Source organism: Nannobrachium achirus (genome assembly GCF_963921795.1).
Source record: "Nannobrachium achirus genome assembly, chromosome: 15".
NCBI lineage: Eukaryota > Metazoa > Chordata > Actinopteri > Myctophiformes > Myctophidae > Nannobrachium > Nannobrachium achirus.
This window is the reverse complement of record NC_137822.1, coordinates 8,215,062-8,236,997: the sequence shown is the minus strand read 5'-3', so window position 1 is coordinate 8,236,997 and position 21,936 is coordinate 8,215,062. Positions and strand designations below refer to the sequence as shown.

At 42.1% G+C, this 21,936-nt stretch overlaps 3 protein-coding genes across 11 annotated transcripts in view; 2 read left to right on the top strand and 1 right to left on the bottom strand.

The window, feature by feature from the left end:
* add1 (adducin 1 (alpha)) overlaps positions 1–4,574 on the top strand; it is a 57,595-nt gene extending 53,021 nt beyond the window's left edge. For 3 of the 9 annotated variants that reach the window (XM_080743304.1, XM_080743308.1, XM_080743303.1), the window contains one exon: positions 1,547–4,574. In XM_080743304.1, coding sequence (XP_080599430.1) covers positions 1,547–1,836 — 290 coding nt within the window. In that variant the 3' untranslated portion in view covers positions 1,837–4,574. The remainder of the gene's footprint in view (positions 1–1,546) is intronic. The other 6 variants (XM_080743310.1, XM_080743306.1, XM_080743305.1 and 3 more) reach the window with 5 other exon arrangements.
* Positions 4,575–16,451: 11,877 nt separating this feature from the next.
* On the bottom strand, positions 16,452–17,663 carry LOC308299549 (26S proteasome regulatory subunit 6B-like; the record flags this gene model as incomplete). The annotated part of the gene is made up of 1 exon (XM_080743346.1): positions 16,452–17,663. The coding sequence occupies one exon, from the start codon at positions 17,661–17,663 to the stop codon at positions 16,452–16,454; it is 1,212 nt and encodes a 403-aa protein (XP_080599472.1).
* A 2,395-nt stretch (positions 17,664–20,058) lies between these two features.
* LOC308299547 (E3 ubiquitin-protein ligase TRIM39-like) lies at positions 20,059–21,341 on the top strand (the record flags this gene model as incomplete). Its single annotated transcript, XM_080743344.1, has 1 exon — positions 20,059–21,341. The coding sequence occupies exon 1, from the start codon at positions 20,082–20,084 to the stop codon at positions 21,339–21,341; it is 1,260 nt and encodes a 419-aa protein (XP_080599470.1). The 5' UTR covers positions 20,059–20,081.
* Between the last annotated feature and the right edge of the window lie 595 nt (positions 21,342–21,936).

The following is a 21,936-nucleotide window of genomic DNA, read 5'->3' as shown; positions in this document are numbered from 1 at the left end:
TTTCACGTCAAAACGAGGGATATTAACGCTGACGAGAGACAAAGGGAAGCAACGCAGCTTATTTTTCATATGATCTTTGGAGATTTTTTGGTGTGGATATTTGTGTGTGTTCTTGTGAATTAGGTGGTCTTGTGTCTTTGGATGTTAATGTTGAAAATGTGGAAGGGCCACACTCGTTTGAAGATATTAACCCATTTAGGCCTAGAATTATTGAATGCTTTAACCAGTGAAAAATAGCAGATATACAAGCTCACAGCGCAGCACCGAGTGCTGCGCTGCGAGCTTGTAGATCTGCTATTTTTGAAAAAGTCATGAAAATGTGTGCAAATCTTTGAATATATGTATTTTCAAAGCGAACGTTTGTAACTCAAATTTTGCTTCTGGGTGGTCCCTGGAACTAGATATTTTGAAATGGGGGTCCGTGGCCAAATAAATATCATTTTGGGGGTCCTTCACATGAAAATGTTTGAGCACCACTGACATAGTAGTCTCTCAAGAACAGACTAACTGAGCTCCAGTTAAGTGAAAAGGACCTTTTCTTTGACGATGGCTGGCCAGATTGCTGACATAGAAACATAGTTTTTTTCCAAAAATCTTAGAAGGATTCAAAAGACACTTATAGAATCGGGTCAAAATTCGAATTTTCATGATTTTTCAAAAATAGCAGATCTACAAGCTCGCAGCGCGCGCTGTGAGCTTGTATATCTGCTATTTTTTAATATTTAAAGCATACAATATTGCGTCATAACGTGTTCAGGTCTAAATGGGTTAAAGAATACTACATGTATTTATACGTGATTTCTCTTTTGGGGTCCAGGCAGGGACCCTCAGGGTCCCTTGTGAGGGGTTCCAAATAGACCCTTACGGTAGTTATGAGGTTCCTTGAAATTAAAACCTTTGTGAACCAATATATTAATGGCTAGTGGCGTTACTACAGAGTCTGCTGTTGTCGGCTTATTTAAGCAATATTACACGAGAGGGTGTGCATTATTAGTTCCGTAGGCACTAGGCAGGGCTGTGCCCTCTCCGCGATCACAGCTGATTTCTTTGTTTGATGAGACAGTGCAGTAGTGCTCATTGACTGCACTGCTAGATAATGATACTCAGTGCACTGCTGTTGTATAACGTTGAATAATGTACTACAGCTAAAAAGATGGCAGATGTTTTGATCTAAACAGTGAGAGAAGTAAGGGGAGAAGTAGCTGGTTCTTATCAAATCCTATAGTGTTTAGTAGCTTCCTTGGCATTACAGACTTGCAGAAGAGTTAATGTAAGTAGTACTAGTTAACCATCTTGCGTCTGGTGTTTTTTCTAAACAGTGAAGTAAAATAGTGAAGAGAAGTAGCTGGTTCTTATGAAATCCTAGTGTTTAGTAGCTTCCTTGGCATTACAGACTTGCAGCAGAGTTAAGTAGTACTAGTTAACCCCCTGGCGTTTTGTTCTAAAAACACACAATACTATCCTTTTTCTGCACCGTCCGGTGCCATGCACACGCGACTCCAAAGGCTCTGAACTAACTAGTCCTCTGCCGGCCCTCCCTCTGCAGGATCCCTGCCAGAGCAGACCTATAAGGAGGACGAGAGCGACGCGGCCACCCTGAGGCAGACCCTCCCAGACCTGACCCCCGACGACCCCTCCGACGCCCCCGCACTTCCCGCCGAGGACTCCGCCCCCGACGCCGCCGCCGCCACGGAGGCGGCGGCCGAGGGGGAGGAGGAGGCAGCCGACACAGGAGAGCAGGAGGGCGACGAGTCCCCGAGCAAATCGCCCTCCAAGAAGAAGAAGAAGTTCCGCACGCCTTCCTTCCTGAAGAAAAACAAAAAGAAAGAATCGTAGGGTGGTTCCTCGAGGCTGGCTTTTCTCCCCCTCCCCCCGTCTCTTTAATCGGTTTTCTTTTCGTCCGCTTATACCGTTGTTACCCTTTTGAGCAAACCACACTCACACATGCTGAAATGTATATGCTTTTGTTTTGTTTTTGATATTTGTCGCAGTGGTTCTCAAACGTTTTAATTTCAAGGACCCAAATGGACCCGTAAAGGTCCATTTCGGTTCCATTTGTACACTCTGATTTACAGACCTGCAAGGTGGTCTATTTTGAATCCCCCCCCCCCCCCCCCCCTCAAGGAACCTTGAGAGTCCCTGGACCCCACTTTGAGAACCACTGGTCTGTTGCATAATTAACTTGTTTTAGCGTTTTTTGCCAATTTTATATGCAGTGTATAAAACAAGGGGTCAGTTATTGCTTCAAGGTTCTAATGAACAGTGGCTTTTAGTGGTGTGTGAGGGATGCATTCTGTCTTGTCCAGTTACCACTGCTTTTTATGCATGCCAGCTACTAGAAGCCCATACACTTGATGTGAGATTTAGCCTTTTATTGCCCTCATATTTTTTTAAGAATATTACTTAAACTGTTGTTAACCACTAGAATGTATCGGGATTGTAAATGCGTTTAAAAAAAAAGTGTCTTTTAAAAAAACAAGGAAATGCAAAAAGAAGCTTGTGTCCTGTCATTTAACTGGTGAACTATGATGGCGAAGACTACCAAAATGCACATTGCTTATTTTATATCTCATTGGATTAAGTTAATGTGAGCGGATCATGAATGTCACAGTGGATATTCTTCGGTGGATTCAAATTCTTTTTTAATGTACGCATATTTTTCTGTTGTTTTGATTCATATTTTCCACATTCATCCTCAAGTGACTTGGGTGACCCTAACATCTTTCACCCCCAATCATTAGGTCAAGTCACCCTTGACATGTAGAGCTGCAATCTGCAGTCTTTCATGCCCTAGCCGGGATTTGAACCCAGGACCCCACGTGAGAGACAAAATTGTTTTGACTGTCAAGCAATACAACCTGTAATGGTCCTACCTGGCCTAAATGTCTCAATAGAAGAGCAGGTACCTTGTGTAAATTATACGAATACCATAAAGAATGGTTTAAAATAAACTTTTATTTACAACAGAAAAATATGGATTGCAGCTTTTAAGTCACAGTTATGCTGTACATTGCTCTAGTCTACATTTTAACATCACATGGACGGTGTTTTATTACCATTTCAGAGACCACTTCAAATTGCAGTTATTCTGCTGCAATTTCTTATTTTCATGCCCAACATTGCAAGGTGCGTGGTGATGAGGATTCTAGATGAGACGGGTGTTTATGTTAACGTTTTCAGTGCAGTAGCACACGTTGCTGTTCGATATGAAGGAATGTGTCCAGATTCTCTTGAATTAAACATTTCCCCGATTCCTTCTTCTATAGTTCTTTTGAGCTTTGCCACAGCAGCTCTCGGACCCCAACCTCCTTCCCCTTGGACAACACGCATGTCTCATATTAGGCCTGTACTAACCGTTTTGTTTAATTTTGTTTGTAGAATATGAAATCTAGCTGTATAGCGTTTCCTCTGAAAGTAGAATGAGCCGTTATGACTTGCTGTGAGAGAGCACTGTGAACCCCGTTTTATTTTTGAACCCTTTAAAATCCCTCCGTCACCGTACGGTCCAGTATACAGTTATGAAACATATCGTCGTTGTCGGGTGAAAACCTTGTCCAAAAACGTTTTTCATTTTAAAAATGATTTAAACTAGTGAAAACAGCCGATCTACAAGCACACAACGCCTCGTTGTGTGCTTGAAGATCTGCTGTTTTCACTACTTTTGTGCGACGGCCTTGTATGATGAAGCAGGGATTTACTTTGCAAAAGGACATACAAATTTGAAACTTAGAGAAGGTTTCCACCCGACAACGACAATATGTAACCCGATTCATTCACTATTCCAATGCTGCATGACCATATTATCAACCACTCACATTAGGGAGTTTCCTGTGAAAATCTCTGCAAACAAAATAGACCTCAATAAATTGCACAAAAGACACTGAACCATTTATTTTTGGTGCAATCTCTGGCATCAGTGAAAGAGATTAGTGTGAAAAGTTGTAGGGCTTTAAATTGAAAACTAATGTCAACCCTCATATGCACTTTTTTTTGGCCCATATTAACCACGTTCAATCTGGTGTCCCTATTTGACCATACCATTGTAGGTGAAGATTGTCTAGATCTTTTAAAATGGCTGATCTACAAGCTCACAACTTTTAAGTGGTTAAGCCAGCCTGTGTGCTGATCACGGTCAGTGAATTCCCCTGTGCCACAGTGAACTCAAAAGTCATAACTCTGGTATTGTGGGAAGTACCACCTAATATGAGATGATTGATCAAACCTGGACAATGTTAAAGTGCATGTACAATAAATACTACATGCAAGCCTGAGAAAGTCTGAGTCATCGAGGACCGCATGGCATAACAATGCTTTGAGCTTGTATTGTTTATATATCAATATAAGACCGTAACATCCTTTTTTTGTGTCTATTTTGTGCTAATAATACTAAGGTTCCTTATAGTCAAGGTTTTCATTGGAGTCATCCAGATTCACAGTTATTGCTGATTCTAGTATTCTCTGAACTGAATCCCATATTCCCATTTAAATGTGTCATCATTATACCATATGTAGTTAATACCACCTCTTCTTTCACGGTACTGTTTCTTTTTCATTTGTGAATAAAAACATTACCTTGAAAAGTATGCTTAAACGGAGTGCTTATTTCTAATACTTATAGTGGGTATTTTTCATTATCAGAAATTCCATCAGTATCGCATCTTTTGATTGTTTGATTTACACACACACACACACACACACACACACACACACACACACACACACACACACACACACACACACACACACACACACTAACACACACTAAAAGCCACACTAAAATAAAAAGCCAAAGGCATTAATGGTTTTGATGGCATACAGCTAATGAATATCAACACAAGATCTCAAAATATTACAATATTACACAAGACCACTCAAAACAAATGTAGACCTTGCTTGAATTCCAGTGTGAAATGTATGCTGTGATGTTTTGGGATGATATGGCATCTGCTGCTTCCAATGTTTTTTTTTTTTTACACAATATTCAACATTATTGAGACAGCTGTATTACATGAAACAAAGTTAGACTACTTTACAGTACATATAACAATGTAAGTTAAAGAGAAAAAAAGTGATTTATACTTTTAACTTTTAAAGCTGTTAAACGTTCCACTTCTACCCCAGATGTGAACCCTGTTTCCTTCGCAAGTTCTGAAACTTGGCATCAAATAGAGCGTGCCTGCAATCAGGGAGGGAATAAATCCTGACCACCGGGTCAAGATTTGTCAGATCCTGTGTCTAGGTGAGACATGACCTTTGACACAATCGAAACGTCTCAATAGAAGAGCATGAAGATGAAATGCAACCACCCCAATTGTATACGTTATATTGTATTAACACACACTACCTAAAGGTTGAACAAAATTACATTTCATTCATTAACTGTTTAAGTTTAACAGCTCTGACTTTGTGTTTGTAATACATTGATGTTGAGCGTTGACCCACTTCTATTTCCTCCCGCCTCCTTAACCCAGTTTAACAGTAGAACAATGTGCCCTGGTGTTTCATGGGATTTTTTGACCACCACACATTATTATAGCGGTTATAATAAAGGTGCTATAATATATATTCTTTTTTTAGGCCCTTTATTCTTTTCTTTTTGCAGCCAATTATACCCACTTTTTTCCCTGCCGTCCGGGCTGCTTTCATTATTTCTGATCATTTCCCACAGCATACATTACTTAAATGACAATCCTTAGGGTTGGGCACTTATGTGACACGAGGAGAATGGTTTTTACAGAACACATTTTTCGATTGATCCGTCTGATTGACTAAGATTGGCCAAATAATTCTACTTGACAGTTGTTAATGTGTTGTTATTTGCAATGGAGAATGTGTTTGGGTGATTTATGGGTTATGTTGTTTAAAGTTATTTCTACCACTTTTTCGAGTCACGTGTTCAAATACTGGATTCTGATTGGCTAAATTCCGGAGGTTATGAGAGAACTACTGCCGCAAAGTTGTGTGAGGACTTGTCCGAGATCAATGAGCCTCAGTGTACATCCGGGGACTTCAGGAGGTAGTCGGAACACCTTTCCCCCAACCAACAAATGACCGTGGCAACGGTCCTATGTTCACTAACGTGCATGCTATAGTCGCCGATTTATTTGGATCCAATGCAATCCGCCAACTTTAAAGCCCCTTTTCTCTGAACCTATGCCTTTCTGGAAGCGAACAGCCTCTATTTACGGCCGGAACGGTACTTCTAACTGACGTTAGCTTAGCTGTAAGCTAGACGCATGGATTAGTATGGAGTTGGCGCCATCTGTTGGTGAGTAGAAGATGTTGTTGGTGGAACTATCTGCTGTCTCGCGGAAGTTTTATAGGCAATAATGATTGTAACTTAAGATCCTTGCAAGTTACAACTATGTGTTTTCTTTCATGTATAAGGGAAAAAGTGGTAGAAAAGCTATTTACCACTCGGGGTCGGACATTATGCTCTGATAATGTCCTGTGTTAGGGTGTTATCGGACTCGGCTTCGCCTCGTCCGATAACACCCTAACACAGGACATTATCAGAGCATAATGTCCTCTCACTCGGGGTAAATTGCTTACATAGTATATTCACCATTTGGCTTTTATCTTATGTGAGTGATATCGATAGCTTCAAGAGCTGCAATGCATATACATATTATGTCCATTATTGTCCACGTCTTCAGTTCTAATGCTGTTTTTCTTCTTCTCTTCCACAACCCCACATGCTCCATAGGCCTGGTGAGTCTGGATGGCTATATGTATCTGCAGTCGGGGGCTGTGGTTGGAAGGGATTCATCCACACAAAGGATAGAATAGAGTTGAAAGGTTAACATGATTAACAAGACTCCCTCAAAGATGCCATAGATTATATGGCATTGTCCAAACGCAGTATTAGGCTTTAAACACTTTCAACACATAGGCCTGCTACAGTATAACACGTTGCCTCATTGTGAGTGTCATGCATCATCATGCAACACAATTTTAGAGCAAAGTGATAAAGATCAGGCTTAAGTGGTTATGGTCTAACTTCCCCCCATAGGAAGAAGGGAAGTCCGCACACTGATTCTGTAGCTCCAGCGACAATTTTATTATGTAGAAACAACGTTTCGACCCTAGTGGTCCCCCCACACATATAGCCTAATCCAGTGGCTCCCATATAATGGGTTAGGGTCGATTTTGGGGTTTGCGGAACCATTTTCATGGGTCCTGAGTAAATTATCTCTAATTTTACTTTTCTACAAATAAATGTTTAATAATTATTCCAAAAGATTTTCTAAATGTTTCCACACAGAACCCCAAAAGTAATTGTTCAAAAGAATTTGAGAAATGAAAAAAAAAACAAAAAAAAAAACATTCAAATTCCATAAATTTAAGAAACATCAGTCACCACTGCAAAATAATAGGTGCATTAGTCCTTCCTAGAAGTGCCCAGGTATTATTCTCTATGACGCCAAATGTATCTTTTATGTGTAGAAATGTTCGGTAAACACTGGACTAATCGAAAGATACTCAAGAAGAGTTTGTGAGTTTGATGATGTTTCAATCTAAGACTACCTGTATGTTGCTAAAACATCAGCCACATTACAACTGATTTATGATCTTTGAGACACTTTTAAAATGTAAAATTAAAACTTAACTGCCTTACTAACATGGTAACTCTAGACCAACTGAATCAAGTAAATCAAAGTTAATGTCTAAGGCAACAGGTGAATTGCAGAAACTCCAGGAATGGAGAGATTCACATTTTCATCCCAAAGTATCACTGTCTGAGATTCTTCTACTAACTGGGACTTCACATTTATTCGTAACCAGTGGTGGACAGTAACTAAGTACATTTACTTGAGTACTGCACTTAAGTCGTTTTGAGTATCTGTACTGTACTTGAGTACCCCAAAATACAAATACTCAATTAAACTATAGATACTCAAACATGTGGATAAATAGGCTACAGTCCTTGAGTATATGACCACAGGCAGTTGACACTGCTGTATGGATGTGATTTTAAGTTTGTCATAGAACAAATGTACTTGAGCTTTTCCCTGCTCTTTTCAGATCATTCAACTTGGGAGGTTCCTTGTTCCTACAATAATCCTACAATTGCTGGACCATGTACACACATTGTACAGTATTGTAAAATAAAGTGCTTTGCATTCAACTTGGCCGGGTGTACTGTACTGTAGTCTGTTAAACTGGCCCAACAGCAGGCACAGATCTAGCCTTTAAACAATAATAAATAAATAGCCCTGGGTCTGGCCATGCCAGGCTTGTAGGCCTACACCAACCGCCAGATGAATGAATGAATGAATGAAACTTTATTTATATAGCACCTTTCATGACAGAATGCAGCTCAAAGTGCTTTACAATGCAGAACAAAAGTGTACACATAGTAACAGTAAAAATAAAAAAGCAAACCACACAGTACAAAACATTCAAAACTTGAATATAACCCTAGGAACAGAAAGAGAACATGAAAAGGAGGATAAAACAGATGAGATTGAAAATCAGCTAAAAGCAAGGGTAAAGAAATGGGTCTTGAGCAGTGATTTAAAGCGGTCGACAGAGGGAGCCTGTCTAAGGTGCGCTGGGAGCTTATTCCAGGCGGTCGGCCCGTAAAAACAGAAGGCTGTCTCACCATAGTTTTTATATGTCATGTCAGGCACGTCAAGCAGGTTAGCGTTGGCGGACCTGAGGGGGCGATTAGGGACATATCTGGACAGGCAGTCAGAGAGATATGGCGGAGCCAGGCCATTTAGTGCTTTATAAACGAGTAAGAGAATTTTAAAATCGATCCTAAAAGCAACTGGTAGCCAGTGTAAGGAGGCTAAAACAGGAGTAATATGATCTCTCATCCTAGTTTTCATTAAAACCCTGGCAGCCGCATTTTGGACGAGTTGTAGCTTGTCAATGGATTTCTTTGGCAGGCCAGATAAAAGTGCGTTACAGTAATCCAGACGCGAAAAAACAAAAGCGTGAATAAGCGTTTTAGCATCATTCAGTGAGAGATAGGGTCTGATTCGTGCGATATTTCTAAGATGAAAAAATGCAATTTTAGTGACTTGGTTAATGTGTGCATTAAAATAAAAAGATCAAGCAGCAGTGAAGCAGTTATTGTTCTGAATGGTTCTAAGCCAAGCCCACCAGGCCTGAATTACTCCATGTGCCACTGAGCTCAACATTGCCCTCCCTTGGCTCTGTTCATTCAGGGTAGTCAAGACACCAAGTGTATAGTTTTTAGTTTTTGTTTCAATTCTAGTTTGGACATTTTGAATGGGTTTGAGTTTCATTTCTGAAAGGCATAGTTTTAGTTTAGTGTTAATTGTAATGCTGTATTTATCATGGGTGCGAGTCACGGTCAAAAAGTGTATAATAAAGAAAGTGCCTTATTGACTAAAACTGACACAGTAAAGACATTTGAAGATGCAATACAAATCCACCCACAATACTAGCTTACTATTGACCAAGGCAGCTAACACCAAGTACATGCTGATCTTAGTATAATTGGAGAGGGTAACATTCTTGCATCTGGTACAGTAACTGATCAATGGCTGGGTTTCCATCCGGCAGCATACGAAACCCAATAAGGTCAATAGACAGGTAGGCAAGTTTGGCATTGATGTTCATTTGTAAATGGTAAATAATGCGCTTTTATCCAAGGCGCTTTACAATGATTAAGCATTACATTCACCCATTCATACACATTCATACACCGATAGCGGAGGAACCCATATACAAGGCACCAACCTGCTCATCGGGAGCAATTAGGGGTTCAGTATCTTGCTCAAGGACACTTCGACACAAACTCTGGGGGAGCCCGGAATCGAACTGGGGACCTTACGTTTCCTGAGCCACTGCCACACTGCTATTTGTATAGCACATTTCAACAACAAGGCAATGTGCTTTACACAAACACCAAGCAAAGGAAACGCATTATAAAATGACATTAGGATACAAACAAAATAACTAAAACAATTACAGTGCAGAAGGGGGGAAAAAAACGCAATAAAAGGCAGCAGCAAACAGAAAAGTATTTCTGTCTTTCTCACTGTGAGTAAAAATAAATAAGAGTAACAGCAGACCATCAGTTTTCTGGGACTTTTTTCAGTGGTTTATAAAAACTATGCTGCTTCTCCATGTTAGGGACAGAAAGCAGACCTTTCCTAGATGACCTGAGAGGTCTGGATGGTTCAATATCACACAAGATCCCTAAACCATTCAAAGCTTTACAGTAGTAAATTAATTATTTGGCAGTGTAAGAATTTAAGAACTGGAGTGATGCTCCACTTATTGATGCATGAACTAACGTAGCAATACCACCATTAACCACTAGATGGCAAGGCAACGTCGATAGATTTAATACGACGGAGGAAATACATTGTAAACAATCTAACAAAGACATTATGTTGAAAAGGTCTGTTTGACATGCATTCATTCATTTGAGCCTTGAATTACACTGAATAATTATCAAATCATAAAATCCACAACCTGTAAAAAAAAGTCACAGACTAAAAAATAAGGTTGTGTAATTATAAGCAGTTTAAACTATTTCACCTTAGTGAATGATTTCATTTAACTTTTTGTTAATAATAAAAAATATAGCTCAATGTATTTATAGAAAATAAAAAAAAGTAGCAGTTTCGACGCAACTTTGACGCAACTTAATCTGGGTTCCCAGAAGTTTCTCATTTTCGCCACTAGGGGGCGCGGGCCGACGCAACTTGACGCAAGGTAAACATGACCTTACGTTACCCTATTGGTGACGTCACATGATGCATCACCAATCGGCAAGCTGTTGTTTTTGTATTTATTCAAATGAGCCAACCGCGCGTGTGTGAGAGACAATTTATATTAACTGGAATCACTTCGTTCGTTTCAGTCAGTCGCTTAACTCGCTTTCACACTTGCAAGCTGACCGGTTGCTGTGGACATTTGACAGAGAACTGACGGTTAACTGACTTTCAACGCAATCCAACGAAGGACAACCTTACCTGAGACGATGGCGAAGATGGTATGTTGACATGTTTTTTTTGGAAACGTGTAATATTTAATGTTATTTAGCGCACGTTGTGTCTGTTGACGACGGATTCCGATTGTTTTAACGACTTTTGTGGTTAATTTGAAACACTTGCCGTGTTGTTTTCTCTACTATGAACCTCTGTCGACTGTCAGTTGTTGACTAGTGTTCGATCTGATCACTTTTAAGTCTCTTGCTGTGGATTTGATCAATATAACTGTCTCTTGCTGTGGATTTGATCAATATAACTGTCTCTTGCTGTGGATTTGATCTATATAACTGTAGGCGGCAGTAGGCCTACACATTTCCCACATTAATTGTGTTGGTTGTGTACAATTGTAGGCAGACTCAAATGTAAACGGTTACATTTCCTGACTCAGAATTAGAAACAGACATTTAAAACTGAGGACTTTACTGTTTAAATAAGTGGTTCTTAAACGGTTATTTTCTTCTTTGTTCCGTCAACGACCCTTATATTAATATGTATTTGGCCACGGACCTCCATCTGAAAATATATTGTGCCAGGGACCCCCATACAAGATTTGTGTTGTTAGAATGTTTTAATATTTTTCAATAATGTGTGCGATTCAAATAGCTGATCCCATGTACATAGATGTACAGGGTTAAACAGATTTACTAGATTAACTAATTTTGCTGAGGACCCCTTCAAGGACCCCTGGAGGTACACGTTTAATCAATGTAAAGTAAACAGTTATTGCTCACTCTCAGAGTTACAAACGACAAATTAAAACTGATGATTTGATAAACAACTAACTGGATCTTTTTTCATCCATCCATATTCAACAACTTATCTGGAGTCGAGTTCCAGCAGAATTCCAGACATCCCTTTCCAGGCAACATCAGCCACTTCATCCTGGGGGATCCCGAGGTGTTCCAAGGCCAGCGTGGGGATTTAATCTCATCTGGTTCTGTCGTCTCCACGGTCACCTCCCAGTGGGACATGCCGAGAAGAGCACCCTAGGGAGACACCCAGGAAGCATCCTTACTAGATGCCAGAACCCTTTCCACGTGAAGGAGCATATAGCTCCGGGATAAGTTGAATTCGGAAATTCATTTTCAAATGAATTGTCTAAAAAAAATGCAAAGGCCTCTTGCCTCTTATGTCCTGCAGTTCAATGTATGAAGGAAATTAACATAATTTACAAATCTCTTTGTTTTCTCCCACAGGACTAGATGCCTGAACCATTTCCACGTGAGGGAGTAATGAGTCCTGGATAGGTTTTCAAATTAATGTTTAAAAAAAAATGCAATTGCCTTTAATGTCCTGCAGTTCAGTGTATTTACAAATCTCTCTGTCTCTACTATTTCACAGGATGCTACATGTGCCAGCTTCAATTGGACTTCTGTCCTGATCCAGGATCCCACCCCATGGAGAAGAATGGTCCTAAAGAGGGACACTTTAGTCGACATCCCCAAGGTGACGGTGAGGAGGATGCCAGTGGAGGATGCCACGCAGTCACAGCAGGTGAGTTGGTTCCCTTGTCTGACTGACGATTCTGACGCAGACACCAACGCTTGTGTTTCTCCTCCCCAAAGGCAGGTCACCACCAAGAAGAGGGTCGCGGTCGCCAAGAGGACGAGAGGACCTGCGTCTGGATGGATGAAGTAAGTTTGTTCCTTTTTGTTTTTCTTGACCACAAATGTCATTTAGATCAGTGCTTCTCAAAAGGTTTGATGTCCAGAGTTGTTGTATTAACTGAGTTCTCACTTTTTGCAGGAGTATGCGAGCCTTCCTCCATCAGCAATCCATTAGTCAAAGCACGGGTAACAAGAGGCCAGTAAGGGCAACCTGCCCTGGAAAGTCGTGCCAAGGACAATGCAGCCAAGGAGTCAACTGCAAGGGAGAGAGGCCTGCACCAGGCAAACACCACCTTATTCTGGTAGGTACACCGTTACAGATCTCTAGAAAAATTAAGTAAAATGTATTATTTGATAAATACGCCAGTTTCATTAGTTTAGTCTTGTCTAGAAAATTAAGGTTGCATTGTCTTACAATTGATTGGAGTTGATGCTTGTTCTCATAGAGATAGATGTCTAAGGCCAGAACGCACCAATGCAACTAGTTGCAACTCTTTGTTACAAAACGGTTTTAAGGCCAGTCCACACTAATGCAACTGCTTGCAACTGCTACTGGGGATAATAGTTGCAAGACGTTGCATGTTAGCCTGGCATAGCCAGACTAATATCACTGAGAGATATTAGTCTGGAATCTCTGTTATGCAACCTGCATTTCCAAGGGGCGGATTACAAAGAATTATCTAGTGATAAAGCTCATATTTGCATACAGATTCCTCTGGTTTCCAGGCTAGTTGCAAGGAGTTGCATTTCTGTGGACTGGCCAGATTTGAGTTGAACTAGGCTATGCTCAAATTCAACAAACCTTTAACCATTTAAACCCTATGCTTAATCATTATAGTTTGTTGACTGAAGTTAGGAATCTGTACTTTCCCCTGTCCTGTTTTTACTCACTACATTTTCTCCTACAGAGCGATGAAGATCTCATCGCCAACAAGAGGACGTGCATCCTGCTCGATGGTCCCAACAGGGACAGGATGATCCGGAGGAAGGTGGGGCATCGCCGTGAATAGACCTGGACCCTGCCATCGATGAGGATTGTCTACGAGGCGTGTATTGTCTCTTTCAATCACGGCTTTCCAGAATCACCGAACTTCAGGCCCTTTGAGCCACACTGGAATCTTTTTGGAGTATTTTTAGTTTTTATTGATATCGGACGCCACTGCGAGATGGGTCCTAGTCTTTATTTTACAGTAATGCTTTCATCTTTTGTTTTAGATCAACTTCAACCATTGTAAATAGTTGTTATTTTGTGCAAAAAGTATGTCTTTGTTTGAAGAAAACTAACATTTCTGTAAATAATAGTGTTATATTTTATATTGACCTTGGTTTAATGTTTTATTTTGTGCATTTTGTAAAATTGTTTCATCTTTTATTGTGTACATTCAGTACAGTATCCTTTCCTTAAAATAAACCATAACGGTTGTAGTTTTTTAAGTAGTACTTAAGTTTGTAATAAATAATATATTTTAAATTATAATCATATCAAGCTTCATGTCTTTTTTTCCCCTTCCTTTGGCTTTAGTGTGAAATACATTACAATAACTGAAGATTGACAATATCATGTGTAGAAGAATAGAAGATTCAGAAATGTCAGGCTTGAGGTAACCACTGCAGTACCATACTGCCTTTATGCAGGCCTGGGTAAAGTGAAATACCGTAGTATACTAATGACCATATTACCAATGAAATGAACATGTTAATATGTTTTTTTTTTTCAAGGTCAGGAATGGATTGATGTCAGTATTAGCTATCACCACCCTTTGACACCCTTTGTTAAATATCCAAGGAATCTAAAGGCAACTCTTCATTTTGATGGAAGGAATTCAGTTGAGAGGTTAAATCAAAGAAAGAGATGGAGATACATTGTGAAGTTGTGTTGACTGTCCACATAATGATACAGATGAGGAAAATCCAGTCCTCCTTTGGGCATCACAATAGTTTTTTGTTGCTAGCAGGTGTGTTTGAACATACTGTACACAAGGAATGTGTGAGGTCGGTACATTACAATCAAAGGGACAAACATTTACAATTATAGCTGCTGTGCTGCAGGCCATTTTGAGGAGCAATAAACAGGCACACTGGTTCTCAACATCAGGTCTGGGTACCACCCAGGGGTCCAAATGGACTGTGATGCACACGAAAGTAGTTGTAGGCCCTACTGTCAACTGATATAAATGCAGCTGAGTAGGCTAGTGTCAGAGCCATCTATTGGAACTCCATTCATTGAAAAATAAATGGCTCTGGCTAGTGTATGCCAACATTCTTCATTTGTTTTGGGAAAAGATAGCCCACAATGTTTGGGTGCCTGCTCAACTTGTATCTCTGTGTCTATCTGCAAATAGCTGGAACAATCAGCTCCAAACGTTCCAGTAGGTCACAGAAAAACTTCCACTAGTATTTTTCTTCCCCCACATCTTTTATAAAAGTTTTGAAATATTGAACTTTGGTTTTATAATAGAACTCAATGGGACTGTGATCGCGATGTGACCGTGCCCACATTTGGAGTCATGTGTCATAAATTAGGTACATCATAGATGACTGATGTCACAGGATGCTCACATGAAGTCAGAGATGCACTTCGGAGCCACACACATTTAGAGGAGTGTTAACCGCTCCTACGTTTGACTTAGTGTGTAGGTCCCTATGTCCATGTGTCCGTATGCAGTACGAGACTACGGTCATAAAAAGTATGCAGAGACTGACATCACCACAGCTGATGTCATGGACAGAAAAGTCCATACAAGGAGATATGCACGCGTGTCGTGTTTGATACTCACAGGAGCACTTTTTAGATGTTTTCAGACATCTTGTAAAATATGGGGAGAAAGCCGATCTACCTATTATTTTTGCATGATAATGATTGATGAAAAGGCTAAAGTGGTTTAACTTTTTGAGTGGAGGAGCTCCTACATCTGGTCACAAAATCCCATGAAACACCTGGACAGACTGTTCTACTGTTAAACTGGGTTAAAGATGGGAGGAAATATAAGAAGTTTGTTGTACCCTGTATGCTCAGGGTCACATTGGCCAGGCTTCGTGGGACGCAAAGCTTGGCCTACATCTGGCCTACATCTTTGCACAAAGTGCCCAAAGTTTGTTGTACGCCTACTCGCCTAGGGTCACAATGGCCAAGCTTTGCAGAACGCTTAATGAAATAGCACCACTCACTTCACACTAGGTGTGATATTTTTATTTGACTAGTAAATAGGCTACCAATTAATTGTTTGTTATTATTACAGAGTGATAGGATTTCGTTTTTCTATTTAATTGTTTTGAGCGGTGCAAAGCGCTCCTACATTTCACTTTCTGTGTATGAGCACGGATATCCATGTATGGAGATAACTGACGTCATGGACAGAACAGGCTGAACAGCCCATACAAGGAGATATGCGTGTGTCATGTTTGATGCGAAGAGAGCATCGCTCACTTCGCATGGTATCACATTTTTCAGATCAAATACAATGGATGAAGAACCACATATTTTGGGGGCACTGCTCAGGTCACTATGATAAACACATACATGAGTACTGAGTATGTATTTGGTCAGAAGTTGGGGGACATACATTCATAGACTCACACAGCTGTCCCCTTCGGTGCCACACCATAAAAAAAGATGTGCCTCTGTGCCCTTGGCGTCCTGTCAATCTACTGCGCCCTCCTGTCTGAAAGTCTGAACTGAAAATGTAGCCACCACCTAAAAAAAAGGCTAACAGGTGGTAAGTCAAAGACCAACATCAATGAAAGTTGAGTCAGGGAATCCACAACAGATACTTTATAGATAGACACATTCAGTACGTCAAAACAAACAGTGTCTGAATGCCTTGCTTTGGCCTCCAAAGGGGGAAACTGTAAAGAACGTGTTTTAGGTCTACTTGTAGAACTCGTGCTCCTGCTCATCCTTCTTGATGACCGCCTTGTAAGCCTTCTCAAAGTCTTTGGCTAGGATGATGTATCTGTTCTCGCGCACTGCCAACATGCCGGCCTCCTGGCAGATGGAGTTGATGTCTGCCCCCGAGATCTTGTCTGGTCTGGCCACGCTGTCTTCCAGGTCCACCTCTTCGGAGAGGTTCATCTTGCTCGTGACGGTGGTGAAGATCAGGCGCTTCTGCCTGCGGTCCGGAAGTGGAAACTCGATCTTCCTGTCCAGACGTCCGGGACGCAACAGGGCCGGGTCCAGTGTATCTGCTCTGTTAGTGGCCATGATCACCTTGACGTTGACGTTCTGGTCAAAGCCATCCATCTGATTGAGCAGCTCGAGCAGGATCCTCTGGACCTCCCTATCGGCTCCGGTCTGCGCGTCGAAGCGCTTGGTGGCAATGGCGTCGATCTCGTCGATGAAGATGATGGCGGGGGCGTTCTCCTTCGCCAACCGGAAGACGTCGCGCACCATGCGGGGCCCCTCGCCCAGGTACTTCTGGACGAACTCGGAGCCCACGACGCGGATGAAGGCGGCCGTGGTGTGGTGGGCCACGGCCTTGGCCAGCATGGTCTTGCCGCAGCCCGGGGGCCCGTACATGAGGACCCCGCGGGGCGGGTCGATGCCGATCTGCTTGTAGAGCTCGAAGTGCGTGAGGGGCAGCTCCACGGCCTCCCTGACCTCCTGCTTCTGGATGTCCATGCCCCCGATGTCGGCGTACATGACGTCGGGCTTCTGGTCGGACGTCAGCATCATGATGCTGCTGTCGGCCTCCGGGGGCAGCACGTCCACCAGCGCGTTGCTGTGCTTGTGCAGCGCCACCGAGGCGTTGGGCTTCAGCAGCTCGCGGTCGATGGTGCTCAAGATGCGCACGTAGTAGTTGGAGCCCGCCGTGGAGCTCACGATGGCCGTGTTCTGGTCGATGGCCTCCAGGAACTGCCCGATGACCAGCGGGATGCTCTGGATCCTCTTCACCTCCTCCTGGGCGTGGCGGTACTCCTTCTTCAGGTTCTTCTGCTCGTCCTTGATGTACTCCTCCTGCACCTCCAGGAACTCCAGCTCCTGCTGCAGCTTCTTCAATTTGGTGTGAACGTCCTCCGGGTCGTCCGGCTCTGGTGCCAGGATGCACAGGTCCTTCTGATGTCTGCTCGCTACGCTTAACATATCTGCAGCAAGTGTATCTCCCACGTGTCGGATTGGTTTGCGACCCTGTGCTTTATATAAATGCCATTTGTAGTGTAGTGTGACGTCACCGGCGTGCATTGCCCAAATATGGTGCCAACCCAAAGCAAGGAATGTGATTTGTGCCAAAGATTATTTCTTCTGCATTTTTTTGCGCATTTTTATTGTTATGTTCCAACTTTATGGAGAGTAATTCCTAGCCAATGCTGAACCAGCATTATTGGTCACCTATGCAGCTTCCTCATTGGCTTAAAGTTCCTCCGTAAAGTTTTTGCTGCTTCCTCATTGGCTAATAATGGAATACATTTTCCCCATTGATTCGAATGGGGAAAATTCACGATAAGACGGAATTCAAATTGAAGTGTCGTGGGTGTGACTCGCGTGACTGACGTCGCATCACGGGTCACGGCAACCACACTCGCAATTTACCAGAATTAGCCAGTAGCTATGCCCCTCCCAAAAACCTTTTGTCCAATGCTAGCTTAGAATAACTTCCTGCTTGCCAAGGTTTGCCTTGGGCCTTGGCAACAGCCTTGGCAAGCTGCCGGTTGCTAAGCTAGCATTGGACAAAAGCTTTTAGGGGAGGGGCATAACTACTGGCTAATTGCATCTTTCTCGTTTACTATTAATATTATAATATAACTCCCTTGGAAAGTATGCCACTGCACTACTAGCCTCGCAGGCCATCCCGAGCTAGTACTGTTCTACACTGTGGGGAGAGTTTTTATGCTTCTGAAATTCAGCCCGGAACTAATGTGGACGGTGGTGCAGTCAGCGAGTGTTCCTACCATAGGAGACGCGTGTGCATAAATTAGAAAGCGCGGCCTGTGATTGGCTGGAGCGGAGTTCTGGAGCGCTCGGCTGTGGTCACTTGGACTGCGCGGGCGGGTGTGAATGCGTTTATCGTGGACAGGGCGTTTATCGTGGGCTTGCCCAGGCCGTATATAACGATTGCATTCACCACGGCTTCGTAACTCGCGCGGCGCTCCGCCGGCCGCGCGGCCCTGGTCCGCTGGCCTTCGCGCCGCTTGCAATGTCGTGGACAATAAAACGAGCGCTCCTTCAAACGGCGTCTCCTACGGTAGGAATAATAGCGTACAGTCAGGGCAGCCAGAGGGACGTGCACTTCCTCCATTTGAACAACAAACTATGCGGGAGTCCGAGGTTTGTTTTTGTGTCTTAAGTTCATACCTATGGTTCATATTAAGTTTGAAAGAGAATATTGTATATTTGTTAATATGGACATTTTATTTAAAGTCCTTTACAGTCCGTACGCGGCTGTCTTTGTACACCTTCGCTTGGACTTCATACGTGTTTTGAAGCATATTGGCTGCCGATTTAAAAAAAAAATCTAGTGTTGCAATGTGCGGCTAGATTTATGGCCAATATAGCTTTACGTTATGTTTCTATTACTATTATGTTTATTATGTTCCATGTGAGCGTTAGTTTGTTTAGCCTTGGTTCAAGACTTCTCTTGATCCAAGTTGTGTATACTCCCTCCAGTCAAACACACAACTATAGTTGTGTATACTGTATACACAACTAGTTGTGTGTTTGACTGGAGGGAGTAATTAAATGATAGGCCTACTTGACACTTTTTCAATCATTAGTGCAAGACCTGTCAATGAGTTTAACTTTTACAGTACACAATGAATGGTGGAGTAATTAAGTAAGTGCATTTACTCAGTAGGCCTACTGTATTCAAGTACAATGTTGAGGTACGTAGGCCTACCTTTGGTATTTATCTAGTCTATACACTAAATATTGTGCTTTAATTCCATTGCAGTCATTTAAAAACGTTATTTACTAGTAGCCTAAGTAGTATTTTAAAACAAACGAAATGTACGAATTGAGCCATATTTTATACTTGGGATATTGTTAAATAGCCAATTTACAAGCTAAAAAAAGCTGACACGTGTGTGTGTGTGTGTGTGTGTGTGTGTGTGTGCGCGCGCGTGCGTGCCGTGCCGTGCGTGCGCGCGCATGTACAGGTCTGTATGGTGTGCTCTGCTCCCTGTCAGACTCATATGAGACGATAAAATTGACCAACAACTGACAGTGAGGAGGACAGAGTGTCTTTCCACAGCTACAGGAGGGAACTCTGTCAACTGAATGGACTTTAACAACAACCACCATTCACAGTGAGAGTAAACTCCAGGGAACATTCTGGAGGAGGAAGTGTTACCTGACTGACTTCCTGTGTTGTTCGTAGCTTCACTCGGGGACTAAATGGCTTCTACTTCGTCACTTTCAGAAGAGGATTTTTTGTGTCCTATGTGTCGTGGCATCTTTAAAGATCCTGTTCTCCTGTCATGTAGCCACAGCTTCTGTCATTCTTGTCTGCAGCAATGGTGGAGAGTCTGGAGAGAAGGAATAAAGCAATGTCCAGTTTGTAAGGAAATGCATTCAACAGATCATCTACCCCGTAACCTGGCTCTGAAGAACCTGTGTGAGGCCTTCATACAGGAGAGACTGAGAGCTTCAAAACGTAAGAGAACTTCACCAGGGTCCGAGGATCTCTGCAGACTGCATGATGAGAAACTCAAACGGTTCTGTCTGGAATGTCAACAGCCAGTGTGTATTGTGTGTCAACATTCTAAAACACACACCAACCACAGTTTCAGACCCAGCGATGAAGCTGCTCTGGATCACAAGGAGGAGGTCCAGAAGTCACTGAAGCCTTTACAGGAGAAACTGAAGCTCTTTAATGAAGTTAAAAATATAAGTGCCCGAACAGCAGAACACATTAAGGTCCAGGCCTGGCACACAGAGACACAGATTCAGGAACAGTTTGAGAAGCTTCATCAGTTTCTACAAGAGGAAGAGGAGGCCAGCATCGATGCACTGAGGGAGGAAGAGCAGCAAAAGTGTCAGATGATGAAGGAGACGCTTGAGAGTCTGCACAGTGACATATTAACCCTTGCAAACAACATCAGAGCCATAGAGGAGGAGCTGAGAGCTGAACACATCTCATTCCTGCAGAACTACAAGACCACAATGGAAAGAGTCCAGCTCACACTGCAGGACCCACAGCCGGTCTCAGGACCACTGATAGACGAGGCCAAACACCTGAGCAACCTGACCTTCAGAGTCTGGAACAAGATGAAGGACATTGTCTCCTACACTCCTGTGACTCTGGACCCCAACACTGCCGAGCCATTTCTCATCCTGTCTGATGATCTGACCAGTGTGAGATATGGAGAATGGCAGGAGCTTCCTGACAACCCAGAGAGGTTTGACATTGACAACTTGTGCTGTGTCCTGGGTTCTGAGGGCTTTAACTCAGGGACTCACAGCTGGGATGTTGAGGTTGGAGACAATTCAGACTGGAAAGTGGGTTTGTTAGCAGAGTCACACCAGAGGAAGGGAGAAGGTGAGGGTCAAACCTGGAGTTTAACGTTCTATGAAGGTCGATACTCGACTGACGTAACTGACTTTAACTTTGTGTCATTGAAGCAGAATCCTCAGAGGATCAGAGTCCAGCTGGACTGGAATGAAGGAAAGCTGTCATTCTCTGATCCCGATACTAACACACACATACACACCTTCACACACACTTTCACTGAAACGCTCTTTCCATTCATCAGCATTTATAATGATACTCTCCCTCTGAAGATCAGACCTGAGAAGGTCAGTGTAACTGTGGAACAATGCAGTTAGATATGATAAGAAGACATTGGGTTCTTTAAGCAACTCTGATCTGTGATGTCGATCAAAATGTCCATATTGTGATGATGTTATATGGATCACATCTATTCTTTCTAGTGGTGGTTAATATACTATTTGGGGTTCAGGCCAGGGTATGAATCATTTCACAACAGACCAATATACTAATACTGTACTTTTTATTTACATATAATCAACTGTGTAAATAAATGTCGATAGTCAAGTTATTTTTGTTTTGTTTCTTTGTTTCACTTTAAGATGGTATTCCGGGTCTCAGAATTCAGATTATAGAACAGGGCCCAAGAACCTTTGCATGCATTTTTTGATATTTAAAATATAGAAACTATTGGATGACAGTTTAACTATGTGCATACTATTTTATGGTCTTTCATCAGACCACTGACGTTTCATCAGATGTTTATTTGAGATACAATATGCAAACCTCCCTGACACACTAAACCCACTTTTATTGAAGGTCAACACTGACATCTAGAGGGAAGATTCAGCAACTCTTGGCACTTTAAATGTTAGTATGGTTAGAACAGTATTATTTAGTAAAAATATATATAGAATCCATTCATGATACAAT